This window comes from Eulemur rufifrons, chromosome 20, assembly GCF_041146395.1.
Source record: "Eulemur rufifrons isolate Redbay chromosome 20, OSU_ERuf_1, whole genome shotgun sequence".
NCBI classification, from domain to species: domain Eukaryota; kingdom Metazoa; phylum Chordata; class Mammalia; order Primates; family Lemuridae; genus Eulemur; species Eulemur rufifrons.
This window is the reverse complement of record NC_091002.1, coordinates 22778295-22796243: the sequence shown is the minus strand read 5'-3', so window position 1 is coordinate 22796243 and position 17949 is coordinate 22778295. Positions and strand designations below refer to the sequence as shown.

General features: G+C 38.5%; 1 protein-coding gene across 3 annotated transcripts in view; it reads right to left on the bottom strand.

Moving 5' to 3' along the window:
• UQCC1 (ubiquinol-cytochrome c reductase complex assembly factor 1) overlaps nt 1-17949 on the bottom strand; it is a 101351-nt gene that overhangs the window by 76057 nt on the left and 7345 nt on the right. For all 3 annotated transcript variants that reach the window (XM_069495402.1, XM_069495403.1, XM_069495404.1), the window contains exon 2: nt 9127-9231. In XM_069495402.1, coding sequence (XP_069351503.1) covers nt 9127-9231 — 105 coding nt within the window. The remainder of the gene's footprint in view (nt 1-9126; nt 9232-17949) is intronic.

Genomic DNA, 17949 nt, shown 5'->3' with positions numbered 1-17949 from the left:
TCAAAGTAAAGACTACAGTATAGGATCTTTCCACCCTTACCCCAGTTCCTGGAGATCTGATCACCAAGAGAATCCAAGATCAGCACCTAGAATTGTGTTTGGTACCTGGTAAATGCTCAGTAAACACTTGAAGAAATAAAAGAATTTGGGCCTGGAAACCTAGAACTAAATCTAAGTCAACTCTAGGAAACAGAATTGTGACAAGTACCTATTTAAATATAGGTGGTGGAAATAAACCAAAGACATTATCAGTCAATTTTAAGTATAAATAAAACCTGCTTCTGCCACCTACAAGCTCGGTGGCCAGGGGCAACTTACTGAACTTCAGTTGTGGTGAGGATTAAAGGAGATAATCTATGTAAAGTGCCTTTCACAAAATAGGTACTCAATAAATATTCAATGATCACCATCATCATTGTCAACATTATTGTTCAGATCACAATTGCCTTCCTTTTATAAGTTCACATTGCATTTAAAGCAATTTGGCAATATTATAGCCATTATTTACAATTATTATGTGTCAGATACTATGCTAAATGCCTTACGTATATTTCCTTATTTAATCGTCACCACAACCCTATTGGGTTGGTATTATCATAACCAAGAACAATACACACAGTTTTGAAAATAATTCCTAAGGAGAAAAACTACATGCAAGAGATCCTCATTGTAGCATTATTCACAAGAGTGAAAACTGGAGGGAGAGAAAGTCCACTAAGGAGATGATTAATTAAAGTATACTCATTTAATGGAAAACCAGGTAACCACCAAGATTTTTTTTAATAGACTATCTTTTAGAACAGTTTTAGATTCATAGCAAAATTGAGTGGGAAGTACAGAGTTCCCATATACCCACCTCCCCTACATGCACAACCTCCCCCACTAGCAAATCCCACACCAGAGTAGTATATTTGTTACAGTGAACCTACACTGACATTATTATCACCCAGAGTCCATGGTTTCCATTAAAGATTTTTTAACATGAAAAAGTGCTTATAATATGCATAAAATTATAGATAAAAACATGAATGCATATGCAAGTCTCTAAAGGAACACACAAGAAATCAAAAAGTTATTTTAAGTGAGAATTATGGATAAGTTTAAGAATCTAGTTTCCAAACTCAGTAATGTTATAATGTATTATCTTTACAATAAAAAGGGGTGGGAGGGAATAGAAACAGGGTTAATCCTTCAAGTTTGGTTTATTCCAAGAAGAAATTTGGAACACATAGAATGAAAATGATTTTTTTCTTTAGACCTAACGAAGAAAAAATAGAATTTCTAATTGTGAAACGTTCCTATTAATATTTACTTTTCTTTCCAAACAAGGATATTAAAAGATTAGTCAGGACTCTTCTGGTCAGTCTCAAGGACACTTATGCTTTAATTCATAAGGATCAAGTAGGCTTTGTAAAACACAGACTAAACACAGAACACCTACCATTACATCAATGTAACGGTCTATCTGGAACACAAAGCACTTAAATTGGTTCAAAGAACACAACCAAGGGCAGTTTCAACAAGCTGTGCTTTGGGTTGAGTCGTCTTCTATCAGGTTATATGATCCTTTTCTTTCCCCATAGCTCCAGGAATAACTAATGGATTCCTTCCATGCCTGTCCCACCATCTGCTGTATTTGTGTCCTACCATTATTCACAAGTTAACATTTTACACTATATTGAACTACTGAAGCACTTACGTACCTAGAAACAAGGACAATATCTAGTTTCCCCACACCTACACATATCTATAATATAAACACAGATTTTTTTTTTTTTTTGAGACAGTCTCATGCTATCACCCCGTGTTGAGTGCAGTGGCATCATCATAGCTCACTGCAACTTCAAACTCCTGAGCTCAAGCAATACTCCTGTCTCAGCCTCCCGAGTAGCTGGGACTACAGGCTCATGCCATGATGCCCAGCTAATTTTTCTATTTTTAGTAGAGACGGGGTCTTGCTCTTACTCAGGTTGGTCTCAAACTCCTGAGTTCAAGCAATCCTCCCACCTCAGCCTCCCAAGTGCTAGGATGACAGGCATGAGCCACCATACCCGGCTATAAACACTGACATTTAAAACTCTTTTGTACTGTCCACTCTTGCTCTTGCCCCTCAAAAAGATTCACTTAAGCCTCAAAGATCTCAATGTTTCTTTTGTTTAAATTGAAAAGATATCAATAAATAACTTTTTGTAAAAGAGAAAAAATGCTCTGAAATACTCAAATGTCATTTTTTCAAAGAGGCCTTCTCTAACCACCTTATCTAAAAACAGGTTCTTATCAACCCATTCTTCTCTACCATAGTAGTAGCCTGTTCATTTCTTCATGGTACTCATTGTAATGTATAATTGTATCTTTATTTACTTATGTACTTGCTTATTTTCTAATGCCACTACCAAAAAGATACATGAGGGTTAAGAAATAGGTATATTACCAGAATCAAGTACAATGGGAAACACTCGAGTATTTGTTGAATAAACAAATCCTATCATCTGTACAATTTTTATTTCTGATTATTTCCTTCCTGTCTTTGTCCACACACATGCCATACATATATGCTTCATTCATTCAACCTGTATGGTCCACAGTATGCCAGCCCTTATGCCAGGTTTTGGGATACAATCAGAATCCCTATTCTCAAGGAACTCATAATCTTGTGAAAAAGAGAAAGACGACTTACCACACAAGAAACAGAACCAAATAGCACATTTTAAAATGCTGAAAGGTCATACACCACAAAACAAACAAAGAAAACCCCAGTGTCGGCAAGGATGTAAAGCAACTAGAACTCTCATACACTGCTGGTGGGAGTACAATGGTACAATCACTTTGAGAAAATATTTGGCAGTATCTACTAAAGCTGAATGTATATATGTCCTATGAGAATCACCAATTCCATTTCTAGGTAAACACCCCAGCAGAAATGTGTACGCACGTTCACTAAAAAGCATGTATAAGAATGTTCATAGCAGCACTATTCATAAAAGCTCCAAATTGGAAACAATCCAAATATTCATCAACAGAAGAATGGATAAGTTGTGGTACATTCATATAATAAAATATTATACAATTGAGAATAAACTATTACTACAAAGAACAATATGAGTGAATCTCTAAAACAAAGTTGAATGAAAGCAGACAAACACAAGAGATTATATACTGTGTTTAAAAGGCAAATTATCCATGGTCTTCAAAGTAAAGACTAGTTAATCTTGGTTGGGGGAGTGTCTAGAAGGGGATCAAGGAGGCTTCTGTGGTTCTGGTAATGTTCTATTTTTTGATCTGGATGCTGGTTATATTTACTTTCTAATAATTCATTCAGCTGTACATTTATGATTTGTACCTTTTTCTACATTTTATTACACTCCAATAAAATGTACAAAAATACTTAAAGATGTGGAACAGTGTAAACAGAAATTTGGAAATGGAAAATAATGACCTAGAGTCATCAGAAAAGACTTCATAGAGAAGAAGGCAGAATGGAGAAGAAGGTAGAATGAGAAGGCAGAGGTGAGGAAGCACGGTGTAATGGAAAGAGAAAAACACTGAGGCCAGTGACGTGGCTCACGCCTGTAATCCCAACACTTTGGGGGGCTGAGGCAGGAGGATCACTTGAGACCAGGAGTTCAAGACTAGCCTGGGCAACATAGTGAGACCCTGTCTCTACCAAAAAAAAAAAAAAAAACTTGAGTCAGAAGACTTGAGTTGAAGCTCCAGCACTGCCTGCCTATCTCATAAATTTGTTTTGAGAACCAATTAAATAATGCAAGTGAAGGAGATATATAAACTACACTGTATAATATAAATATAAAGACCTATTAACTATAATGATAAACTCTTTTGTAGATAGCCCCTGATTAAAAGGAATATACTAATAAGATTTCACCCTTATTTTTTGCTTCCAAAAAGGTCCTGAAAGTGAAGAAGCCTCCTTGAATAGAGAAAAGAAGAGACAGACAAAGGGAGAGAGAGAGAGAGAAAGAGAGAGAGAAAGAGAGAGAGAGAAAGAGAAAGAGAAAGAGAAAGGGGGACAGGGATAGACTCAAGTAATTCTTAAATACCATGGATGGGTGTATCTGGTCCTTTTAGCAAAACTATAAGCTCCACCAGGGCACATCCCATCTTATACTACTTTTATTTTCTGTCTCAATGTGCAACACCATTCTGGGCATGAAGTCGGTACTCAATAAAAACTAGATGGATTTTTCTTTTTTTTTTTCAAAGAGAAGGACAACCTGGAGAAGGTCCAAAAAAGAACCACAGGAACGATCAAAGGGATGAATAAAAGGCCCTAGTGGAAAGGTTAAATGGAATTGAGGCTGTTTAGCTTGGAGAAAAGGCAACTGAAGAATTAAGGAGTAACTTAGAATAATAACACTTGAGCTGGAAGAAATCTCAGAGATCTTCTAGTCCAACCTTTTCACTTCACAGATGAGGAAACTAAGACCAAGGGAGAGGCTGCAACTTGGTAAAGGTAATTTTAGAACAATTTTGTTTTTTTTTTTTTTTTGAGACAGAGTCTCACTTTGGTGCCCAGGATAGAGTGCCGTGGCGTCAGCCTAGCTCACAGCAACCTCAAAACTCCTGGGCTCAAGCGATCCTTCTGCCTCAGTCTCCCAAGTAGCTGGGACTACAGGCATGTGCCACCATGCCCGGCTAATTCTTCTATACATATTTTTAGCTGTCCATATAATTTCTTCCTATTTTTAGTAGAGATGGGGTCTCGCTCTTGCTCAGGCTGGTCTTGAACTCCTGAGCTCAAACAATCCGCCCGCCTCGGCCTCCCAGGGTGCCAGGATTACAGGCGTGGGCCACCACGCCCGGCCACAATTTTTTTTTTTTTAAGTTTCACTTTATACAGTGAGGAGAAAACTTACCCAAGTAGCATGAACATAAATAACAATAAAAATAGCAATTACAACTTATTGAAGATCTCCTATATGCCCAGGACCTATATGCTTGGTGTTTTACTTATGTTATCTCACAATAACCTTGTAAAGTAGATACTGTTTTTTCCTATTTTAGAAATTAGGACACTAAAGCTCAAAGAAGTAAAGTCCATTAAGGACTAGAATATTTATTCAAAGCTATGTTCTGTTCCCTATAGCTAGCTGCCTTCAAAAAGCTGAGTAGAGTTCAACAATACAGGCTCATGCATACCTAGTACTCAGATCTTGATTTCTAAATACTACTCCCCAATAAAAAGAACCACAGCTCCTTGGAGAAATGATTGAATCTAGGGCCAGGGCAAAGAAAATATAACATGAACCTGAAACATTTTGTGGTGCCAGGAAATAAGGGAGTGTTCAAAAAATGATGGGGGCATGCAGAAAGGAACTTGAAGGAGTTCCCAATAACCAAAACTGTGACAATTTGATCAACAAAATAACTAACTAGAAATGGATTATAACTCTTAGAAGAAAATAAATGTCCATGAGCTCATACTGATATGAATAAATAAATGGGGAAGAAGTAACAACTCTTCCTCACAGTAGAATTCCAATTAATAAATGTAGGAATGATGGAAACAGAAAATCATTAGACAAACACCACAGTAATAATTGCTGCAGTGGAGAACCATTGACTGAATTACCATATAATCCAGCAATCCCACTTCTGGTTATATATCCAAAAGAATTCAAAGCAGGATCTCTAAGAGATATTTGCACACCCACCTTCATTGCAGCATTATTCACAATAGCCAAGAGGTGGAAGCACCCCAATTGTCCACTGACCCACATGGATAAAGAAAATGTGGTGTATATATATAGAATGGAAGATGATGCAGTCTTAAAAGAAAAAGAAATCCTATCATATGCTACAAGAAGGATCAACGGCAAGGACATTACGCTAAGTGAAATAAGCCAGTCACAAAAAGACAAAAACTATATGATTCCATTCACATCAAATATCTAAAGTAGTTAAAATCGTAGAAAAGGAAAGTAGAAGGGCAGTCTCCAAGGGCTGGAGTGGGAGGAGGTGGGGTGGATTTTGTGTTTCATTAGCATAGAGTTTCAGTTTTGCAAGATGAAAAAGTTACAGAGATCTGTTGCAAAACAATGTGACTATACTTAACACTACTGAACTATACACTTAAAAATGGTTATGGTGGTAAATTTAATGCTATGTATCTATTACCATAATAAAAAATTAATTAATTAGTATATCATTTTAAAAAAATCAATGGCTGCTAAAATTAATGAGCAAAAGTATAATGAGAGACAGGATATTTGTACAGTCTCAAAATATCTCTTCACAAGATACTAATTATGAAGGGAAAATACTAACTTTATAGTGGAGAAACCTAACACAAATTCAATCAAATGATCAAAGTTAATATCACCAGTAATAAGACATGTTGGCATCACGTACCCCTGATATGACCGCACTGAGAAGAGAACATCAATTCTTTTGCCAGAAATGCATAACCTCAATCTCGTTATGAGAAAATATCAGAAAAACCCAAACTGAGAAATATTCTACAGATAACTGACTAATACTCTTCAAAAGTGTCAAAATCTTGAGAAGAAAAAGATTAAGAAAATGTAACAGATTGAGACTAAGAACATATACACTAAGAACATATACAACTAAATTTAATCTGGGATCCTGGATTTGTATTCTAGCCCAAAAAGAGGACATCAGTGAAAAAAATTGGAATAAGGTATATAAATTAGTTAATAGTATTATTTCAATATTAATTTCCTAGTTTCAATAACTGCACTATAGTTATGTAAGATTAACATTAGAGGAAGCCAAATGAAGGTTACATGGGAACTCTACTAGTTTTACAACTTTTACATAAGTCTAAAATTATTTCAATTTTTTCAGAGAAAAAAATTTTTAAGTAGACAGAACTTCAAGAGGTTAACAAAGACAGAGATAAGAATACAATGTCCCTAGCTCTTTGAAAATAATAGGCTTATAGCATTGAACATTACCTTAGAGATCATCTGATACCACCATTCATCCAATGAAGGATTCCTTTATGTCAGGCCCTTGACATACAATCATCCAACCACTGCCTGAATATTTCCAGTAAGAGTAAATTTACCATATGAAAATGCAGCCCATATATTCCATTACACATAATTCTAATTAACAAAATTCTCCCTCATTCTGAGCCAAATATGCCTCCCTATCAGACATGTACCTGAGGATACCATTCCGAAGCAGAAGTTTCCATATAAATGGGGGACCTCCAAGATGAGAAGATATGCCAATAAGTTATAGTCAATATGACAAAAGGTCCAGTTTATTTACATTGACTAAAATTACATTTAGTCAGCATGAGATAAACTACCCTGAGTTATTTGCATAAATTCTTTCCTATAATCCTGTCCCAGAGCCTAATACAGTAAGTACCTGGTACATAGGTGCTCAAGAAATATTTATTGATTCAAAGAATGGGGCACAGTTAGGGATTCATATAATGATGTCCCTTCCCCTACCATCTACATATATACAAAAAAACAAATGATTTTGAACTATATGATAAATGCTATTAAAATTTTGTACAAAAAGTAATAGAACATAGCCCAACTCTGAAAAGAAATAGCTGTGTGACTACCCAAAGTAGATACCTCTTCCTTACAGGCATACTCTTCACTCATTCAACATACACTTAGTGACTACTCTGTGCCAGGCTTAGTGATAAGCCTAGGAAATACAGGGACAAACAAGACATCTTAAAAATGGCAGGTGTATTGCTGACATCCTGTGTGAAAAAATAAAAAAACAAAAAAAAAGAATGGCAGGGCTTACACATTAGTTGGAGGAAATTTTAAAGTATGTTACATATAAGTTATATAAATAAATTATGTAATACGTATAATTATATATAACAATTTTTAAAATTGCATCAAGTATGAAAAAGAAAGTTAATGGCTACAGAGGAAAATCATAAATTGGTAAGAAAAATGAATTCCCAGGAGATGAAGAGAGAAATGACATAAGCATACAATTTTCACAAACTGGAATACAGCTAATAAACATACAAAAAATATATAACCCTGACAGCTAAACAAGAAATATAGGCAAAACAAGGTAACATTTTCTACCCAAATATTTAAATGTTTTAAAAATATCCAACTTGATGAAGGCAATGATGAAAATCTCGTTATACATACATTGCTGGTGGCAATATAAATTACAACTGTTTGGAGAAGCAAACTGCTCATACCCTTTGACATAGGGTATACCTTCCTAGGAATAAATAATTAAAAATAAGAAAAACTATATGCTAAGAAAATGGTAAGGAAATCAAGGCTTATATTTGCCAAAAAAGGGGAAATGATTTAAATATCAAACAAAGGCTAAGTAAATAAAATATCATGTAGCCATTTAAAAATCTAATCTAATTCAATTTAAATTAAAAATTTAATTTAAGTCTACCTAAACATTAAGAATAATGTCTGCTATAGTAAGTGAAAAGGTACCAGAATATAAAATTCTGTAGATATTTGTTAAGGCACTTAAGGAAAAAATTAGTACACTCGCGCGCGCGCGCGCACACACAGACACACACACACACACACACACACACACACGGGCTAGGAAAAAAAAACAAAAGAGATTACAATACTGATGTTTTCAGATTTGAAGTCACAGGTGATCTTTTTTTCCTTTATTACTAAATCATTTGTATGATTAACAAAAATCAGGAGGGAAGAAAATCCCTCACAAAGGGGCCAAGGTAAGCTACATTATAATGAGTCTGTGGTCAATGGTAAACTAAGACCTCAAATAATTGTTTATTGGATTTTATGTTCATAAAAAGGAAAAAGAAAAAGAAATATTTCTCACCCCAAATAAAAGTGACACAAAATGGCTACAAAAAGAAAACTGAAAAAAGTTAACTCTAAGATGAATAACTGGAAAAACTCCCTAACAGTAAAAACCATCAGACTGTAGCATGGTCTCCTAGGCTAAGTTCCATTGCTGGGGTATTTAGAAGCAACGCCCGAGACACCATACTGTAGGAATCAGTCCAAAGCTGGCACCACAGAGAACAAGAGTGGTCTCATGAGATTTTTCCATCACACAATTTGGTTGGCTAATCTATAAATACATGATATTTGCACATAAACACTAAGGTTTTCTTACCAAGCAAAGAACAACAAACCTTACCTGGGAAGTGCCAGACAGAGTCCTGCCCCACTGTCCTTGGGTAGGAGACACAGGTACCAATCTGCTGCATACTGGAACACATTGGGAAATGCTAGTCTGGTTCCTCTAGAGAAACAAAAAAAATTATCTGTCAGGAATCTATATCAGATGCCATATGTGAAAGGTAAAGAGCGTACCTGTGATGTAGTAATACAATGAGACACATATATTTGGTTTTCATCTTTAGTTCCTGGCACAGAGCTCTTAAAACCCTCGGAAATTCTGAGTGACAGGGGTGTTTTGTTATTTATCATAAGCTCCTTTCAACCATACCTAAGTTTATGTTAATGAGGTAACTCACTTGGAGGACGGGAGGCTGGTTGCCAGAGGAACCAACCACCATGAGTAGAGGACTAAACTTTCAGCCCCATCCCTCCACCCCACCTATCTCTGGGAGGGGAGAGGGGCTGGAGGTTGAGTTTACCACCAAAAGCCAATGATTTAATCAATTCTGCCATAATGAACCTCCATAAAAACTCTAAATAACAGGGGTCAGGGAACTTCTGGTAAAGTGGAAAAAACTCCTTTTACTATACTCAACAACAGAAAATGTGTGGGGTTTTCCCCACCCCCCCAAACAATTCTCCAATTCTCTACAGATACCAACTGGGTGTCCTACAATTTAACTTAATTCTGACCCTAACTGCCTGGAGTTAGCACAGACCCCACAGATTAATGGCTCCATCCAACAAGACTGTCCCCCACTTCAGACTCCAATTCCAAGTAATGAGTCCCCAGGTTACCCACACTTACAAATTGGGGGTTCCCAATCTGCCTCCTGAGGTTCAATAATTTGCTAGAATAGCTCACACAACTTAAGAGGGCACTTATGTTTACTGATTTATTATAAAGGATACAAATCAGAACAGCCAAATGGAAGAGACACAGAGGACAAGGTATGGAGGCATTAGGTGCATGGAGCTTCCTCTCCAGGCATACCACCCTCCCAACACTTTGATGTGTTCACCAACCTGGAAGCTCTCCAAACCCAAGGATTTTTATGGAGGCTTCATTAGGCAGACATGATTTATTAAATCACTAGCCATTGGATTTCCAGCCCCTCTCCTCTCACAGAGGTGGAGGGGAGGGTGAGAACAGCTGCAAGTTCAACCCTCTACTCAGTGTGTACCTCTGGCAACCAGCCTCCATCCTCCAAGAGTAACCTCATTAGCATAAACTTAGGTATGGTTGAAAGGGGCTTATTATAAATAACCATACATACTCCTCTCACCCCTATCATTTTCCAAGGGTTTTAGGAGCTTTGTGCCAAGAACCAAGGATGAAGATTATTATATATAAGAATATATCATTCTTATATCATAATACCATATCCAAGTTGGTGAAGGCAGCCACATGTCAGGAGAGTGGCACACTACAATTCCATAGGGACAGAGGCTACTGCATTCAGGACTATTCTAGATCTCATCTTTAGTACCTAAATTTAGAAATCTTGCCAGAATGCGGCAGACATGAACAAAGAACTTCCCAAATGGGACAAAGACCAAGCCTCCCCATGCTCATTTCTCCAAGGATAAAATGTACTTCTGCCTATTCCTGGTTCCTTGGACTAAAATAATTCTGATAATAGTTGACTCAAGCAGCGGGCATGAGCCCCCTCTGAGGAGAGAAACAAAATAAGCAGACTTCTAGCATTTTATAATTAGATTATCATTGAAATTACAGTTTGCGGCTAGGCGCAATGGCTCATGCCTATAATCCTAGCACTCTGGGAGGCCGAGGCGGGCGGATCGTTTGAGCTCAGGAGTTGGAGACCAGCCTGAGCAAGAGCAAGACCCCGGCTCTACTAAAAAATAGAAAGAAATTAGCTGGACAACTAAAAATATATAGAAAAAATTAGCGGGGCATGGTGGTGCATGCCTGTAGTCCCAACTACTTCGGAGGCTGAGGCAGGAGGATCGCTTGAGCCCAGGAGTTTGAGGTTGCTGTGAGCTAGGCTGATGCCACGGCACTCTAGCCTGGGGAACAGAGCAAGACTCTGTCTAAAAAAAAAAAAAAAAAAAAAAAACACCACAAATTACAGTTTGCCATTCCTTTTTTTTTTAAGAAACAGGATCTCCTTCTGTTGCCCAGTATGGAGTGCAGTGGCTATTCACAGGAGCCATGATAGTATGCTACAGCCTCAAATTCCTGGGCTCAAGTGATCCTCCACTGAGGCTGTCCAGCCTCAACAGCTGGGATTACAGGAGCACACCATCACACTGGCTTACAGTGCCTTTTCAAAAATAGTGATTTATCTGATCTTCATTGAATCCCTTTATAGTAAGCAGTGCTGGGATTATCATCAGCTCCAAAGAGATGAAAAGGATGAAGAAATGAGGGCAGAAGTCAGTTTTGTTGTTGTTGTTTAAGAGACGGAGTCTCACTCTGTCGCCCAGGCTGGAGTGCAGAGCAGTGCCTTGAACACCTGAGCTTGACTGATCCTCCTACTCAACCTCCGGAGTAGCTGGGACTATAAATGAGTGCCACCACCCCTGGCTAATTTTTTTTTTTTTTTTTTGGTAGAGATTGAGTCTCACTACACTGCCCAGGCTGGTCTTGAACTCCCAGCCTCCCAAAATGCTGGGATCATAGGCCAGAGCCACTACACCCAGCCCAGCTCAAGGGCATAAACTTTTAGGGTGGGAAAACACAAGTGGACAACTTGATTTCCAAGACAAAAGAGAGATTAAATGGCTGTTCAAGCTAAGACTGAGATTCAGTTTTTCCCTCTGACATTAGTTGACCTCAGAAAGGTTACTTGGCCAAAGTGAAAGGCTAGAATGGAGAAAGGGAGAGTTCTGTCTTGTTAAATGAAAAGCCTGCTTTATTTTATAAACCTGAAATACGTTCCATTGTATAAATGATATCCACGTACATAGCACTGGAAATTTCTATTCTAGAAACCAACTACAGGGGATCCAAGGGTTTTCTTCATTTGACCTGTAGATCTTATGGGGTCATAATGAGGACTGGATACACAAATTGTTTGAAAATGCTTTGCCAAGCATAACGTACAGTACAGTCGGCACCTCTGCAGCCACTAACTCTGCATCCATGGATTCAACCAATAGCAGATTGAAAAAATTCAGGAAAAAAATTTTTCTGTACTAAACATGTACAGATTTTTTTCTTGTCATTATTCCCTAAACAAAACAGTATAACAGTTATTTACATAGCACTTACATTGTATTAGGTATTATAAGAAATCTACAGAGGATTTTAAAGCATAGGGGAGGATATACATAGATTATATGCAAATAATAATACTATGCCATTTTACAACAGGGACTTGAGCATCCATGGATTTTGATATCTGAGGGAGGTCCTGGAACCAATCCCCCACACATACCAAGGGACAACTGTACTAGGAGTCAAAGATCTGGATTCTAGTTGAGACTCAGCTACTCTAATATGATCTTCATAAGTAACTTAATCTCCATGACAGTTTCCTCATAGCAGTTATTGGTAATATTTCTGAGCACCCACTAGGTGCCAGGGACTTTTCTGAGTGCTTTACATATATGAACATATTTAAACCTCACAATCACCACCCAATGACTTAGGTATACTGTTATTACCCCATTTATACAGATAAAGAAACTGAGATATGAAATATATGGCCAGGCGCGGTGGCTCACGCCTGTAATCCTAGCACTCTAGGAGGCGAAGGCGGGAGGATCGCTTGAGGTCAGGAATTCAAGACCAGCCTGAACAAGAGCGAGACTCCATCTCTACTAAAAATAGAAAGAAATGATCTGGACAGCTAAAAATATATATAGAAAAAAATTAGCCGGGCATGGTGGCACATGCCTGTAGTCCCAGCTACTTGGGAGGCTGAGGCAGAAGGATCGCTTGAGCCCAGGAGTTTGAGGTTGCTGTGAGCTAGGCTGATGCCACGGCATTCTAGCCTGGGCAACAGAGCGAGACTCTGTCTCGAAAAAAAAAAAAAAGAAAGAAAAGAAATATATGTATGCATATGTCCTGATAGGGCCTGGAAGAAATGACATCCCAGTAGCAATGAGTACATGTAGCACCCAGATTTGGTTTCTAAATAGCAATATCTGCTGAAAGGAACTAGTGTCCTCTAGGGAAAAGTTGACTCTAGAACGGGGTTAACAACTCAAAGCCTTAGTCACAAATAAGTGACTTCCCAATGTCACACAGTTAATAAATGGCAGGATATGAACCCAAGTCCAGAATCAATGCTCATTTATGGGATGAAAGGGTAAAGGGAATACTATCTCCAGGGCCCCTTCCAGCTCTAACACTATATGATCTAGTCTTGAACCAATTAAAATATAGCATATTGTGGAAAGAGCCATATAATTAAAGTAAGAAAGCATTGATTTGCCTTTTTTATTAATTAATTTATTTTTCTTTAAAGGCTGGTCAAGTGAAGCAGTGGGAGTGGAGAAGGAACAAAGGAATCTGTAACTGGTTGTGATCAATTATTTGTAAACACCACTGTACTCGGACCAAGAAAGCATTGATTTGATTCTTGGCTCCACTGTTCATAAGCTACATGTTAGATAACCACCTTTGTGAGCCTTGGTTCTCTCTCATAAAAAATAAAGATAAAATCCCTACTTCTCAGGATTTCAAAAAAAAAAATTAACAAATGTACCTTGCAGTATGTCCAGCTCAATATTAAGTTGAATCTGAATCTCCATTTCCTCAGGAAGGGGCAGGGGTGGGGCGTAGGGTGGAGAAAGGTATTTAAGTTTTAAACATTCAGATGCTTTCTAAAGTATCTCACAGTCCTAAAATTGGGTAACTGTTTCTATACTAATAGGCCACTTACAAGCACCTTATATTTCAAATGAAAAGTAGGCTAAAAATATTTTGTTTCAGCTAGGTTTGATTTGTTGGAATGATTTTTCAAATGAGAGACAGTTACTGGTGTTTTCTTTTAACAACACTGACAGATTTACCAGAATCATTCAATATCAGATGTTCCTTTCCTAAAAATGTAAATATGGGATCAGATGAAATGCTACAGATTCAGAGCCAAAGGTGGGGGGGTCAGGCAGGCGCAGTAAGCAACAGGAAATTACAAGTAGAAACAATGCAAACTTTTAGAAGAGTTTCTGAAGAATTTCATCATGTTATTTCCAATGTCAACAAAATTTTTCTCTGTAATTTTGACTCTAGTTGGTCTTAGGCCAATACTTTTAAATCAGTTCTTACTAGAATAAAAGCTCAATCAACTCTGTTCTTCCATTCTCCAATCCTACAATAATTCTTATCCAAATTCTTAATTGAAAACGCTGAGGTGTAGCAGAAAGGGTCTTTGAATCTCAAGCCTGCCATCAAATAGCTGTATGACCCTGAGCTAGCCACTCAACAATCCACATCTCTGTTTTCCCTTATGAAAAATGGGACTAATAGGCCAAATGTGGGGGCTCACGCCTGTAATCCTAGCACTCTGGGAGGTCAAGGCAGAAGGATCACTTAGGTCGAGAGTTCAAGACCAGCTTGAGCAAGAGTGAGACGCCCGTCTTTACAAAAAAATAGAAAAATACGTCAGGCACAGTGGTGTGTGCCTGTAGTCCTAGCTTCTTGGGAGGCCCAGGCAGGAGGAATGCTTGAGCCCAGGAGTGTGAGGTTGCAGTGAACTATCATCATGCCACTGTACTCTAACCCAGGCAACAGACCAAGACCCTGTCTCAAAAAAATAAAAAAGAAAAAGAAGGAATAATAAAAGCTACCTCACAGGAGTGTTCCAAGGAACATTTGTAAAAGCACTTTGATAACAAAAAGACACACACACACACACACACACACACACAAAGCCATCATCGTTATGAACAATCGTTACTGAATTATGATAATAAGCCTCTTTTTCCCCAGCAAACTGTCATAGAAACAAGAATCGTTTTCTTAAAATATTGGTTTGAACCTAACATTGCCCCTCTTTCTCAAAAGCTTGCAGGGGCTCCAAGGGCCTCATCATATAAGCATGTTTTTAAGACATGATCTTGCTATGTTGCCCAGGCTGGTCTCGAACTCCTGGGCTCGAGCAATCCTCCCACCTTAGCCTCCTGAGTAGCCGGGATTAGAGGCACACATGACTACGCATGGCTCCCAAGGGCCTCTTTAGTCAAATTTAAACACCTGATCTTTACTGGTCTTTACCAACTGGACTCCTATAGACTCATAATACTTACAACCCTGCTTTGCATTCTCCATTCAGCAATTCCAAAACCTGACTCAGATTCTCTGGTTTAGGAATCACTGCTCTGCTCCACACAAGTTAATCCCCTTGTAGTCGTTTCCTCTGGGACTGTCTTCATCACTTTGATCGAAACTGTAAGATCATTTGCTTCAAGAAATCTATTTAAGGCCGGGCATGGTGGCTCACGCCTGTAATCCTAGCACTCTGGGCGGCCGAAGCAGGAGGATTGCTTGAGCTCAGGAGTTCACGACCAGCCTCAACAAGGGCGAGACCCTGTCTCTACTAAAAATATAAAAAAATTAGCCAGGCAACTAAAAATAGGGGGAAAAAAAATTAGCCAGGCGTGCTAGTGCACGCCTGTAGTCCCAGCTACTCAGGAGGCTGAGGCAGGAGGATAGCTTGAGCCCAGGAGTTTGAGGTTGCTGTGAGCTGGACTGATGCCACGGCACTCCAGCCCAGGCAACACTGTAAGACTCTGTCTCAAAAAAATTAGGAAAAAAAAGAAATCTCTTTAGACTCTAGCTTCTGGTTCTACTGACACTATTCAGTCTTTTTTCCTTGACACCTGTGAAGTAAAAAAAAATCCTAAGGTTCTCACAGACTTAACAGATCCTCTCCTTGGCCAAGGGGTCCTGGCCATGAAGGGAAACGTCGTTGGACACACCTTGGACAACAAGATACTAAATTATTAACAAGACTTAAGGCCATGCAGAGCAAAAGTTAAGTCACCTGCAGGCCATCAATTTGCCTAACAGATCACTTGCATTGATACATTGTGGCTTGCCTGGATTAACAGACTTCCTTATCTTAAAATACTCCAAGCCTTTAGACAAAGCTTTATTTCTATAACCAATTACAAATCAAACAATCTTTGAACCCAACTATAACCTGTAAGCTCCCCACTATGCTGCCCAGATGTCCCTCCTTATCAGGCCAAACCAATGTACATCTTGATTTTTTTTTTTTTTTTTTTGAGACACAGTCTCACTCTGTTGCCCAGGCAAGAGTGCTGTGGCGTCAGCCTAGCTCACAGCAACCTCAGACTCCTGGGCTCAAGCAATCCTTCTGCCTCAGCCTACCAAGTAGCTGGGACTATAGGCATGCACCACCATGCCCCGCTAATTTTTTCTATATGTATTTTTAGTTGTCCATATGATTTCTATTTTTTTTTTTTTTTTTTTTTTTTTTTAGTAGAGATGGAGTCTCGCTCTTGCTCAGGCTGGTCTCAAACTCCTGAGCTCAAACAATCCACCTGCCTCAGCCTCCTAGAGTGCTAGGATTACAGGCATGAGCCACCGCTCCCAGCCTATACCTTCATTTGTATTGATTTATTATTTTACCTGCAGTTCTTGTCCCTTTAAGATGTATAAAACCGAACTATTACCCAACTGCCTTGGGACCACCTGCTCAAGACTTCTTAGGTATGACTCCCCAGGCCATTGGTCACACATGTTCGGCTCAGAATAAACCTCTTCAAACTATTTTATAGTTTGGGGTTTTTTCCGTTAACAATTCTGGCACCCAACCCGGGGCTCGGAGAAGACTCAGGATCCCCCCAAAGCAGTAGCCCAAACTCAGCACTAGGTACTAACATGGGCCACTCTTAGGCCCCTCGACTCCAAGCTTCTCCTTGGGCAGAACAGGTAAGTTCTCCTGAGCCCCAGACCTCCCAGTTACATGTGATCGGCTCAGAATAAACCTCTTTAAATTATTTTACAGAGTCTGTGGGGTTTTTTCCATTAAGACACCCCTCCCAATTCTTCATTTATAGATATAAATCTGTAGAAGTACTTACCTCTCTCATACAGGTATTAATATTAGGCCTATAACAATTAGGCCTAACAACAAGTTCAGAAAAACATTTATAGCCATTCCCCGTGGTAAAAATTATTGCTTTAACTTAGGAGACGTGCACCATTACTAAGTGGTAACTAGTTTTATTGCCTTTTGCCTCACCAACACTTCAAAACCAAAAATTTTAAAGACAGGCTTCATGTTTTCATTTCCCGTGCATATTGTTGATTGCAGGTGATTTTACATCAGTATTTCAAAACATTCTGACATACCAGCTCTTTTTTCCTTCTTATGGTAGAGCAGGGTCTCCCTATTTTGCCTAAACTGGTCTCAAACTCCTGGCCTCAAGCAATTCTCCCCTCTCAGCCTCCCAAAGTGCTGAGATTACAGATGTGAGCCACCAGAGCCAGCCTACCTGCTCTTTCATTGACTACACTTTAATCAGTCCATTTACAGACCTATTTTTTGCATGTGATTTTTAAGATACATAGTGTTTCCCTTGGTTCACTCATGAACTAGAAAAGGTTTACAGATATAGTCAATTCTACTTATTCACTATAAAATCACCACAAACACTAAATTAGCAAATACTGAACCATTGCTCCTAGGGGAAATACAGGGTTAGGTTCCTAAAAGCCTCTGGTCACATTTTCATCAACCAATCAATATATAATCGTGTTTTATGTGTGTTTCTGTTGAAAGACACCCTATTTAATATATATTGTTGATTCATTAACATTAAACTCACAGCAAACAGCACTATAATTCACTCATGAACAAAACTTATCTCATGCACATTTTCTCCATAAGGCACG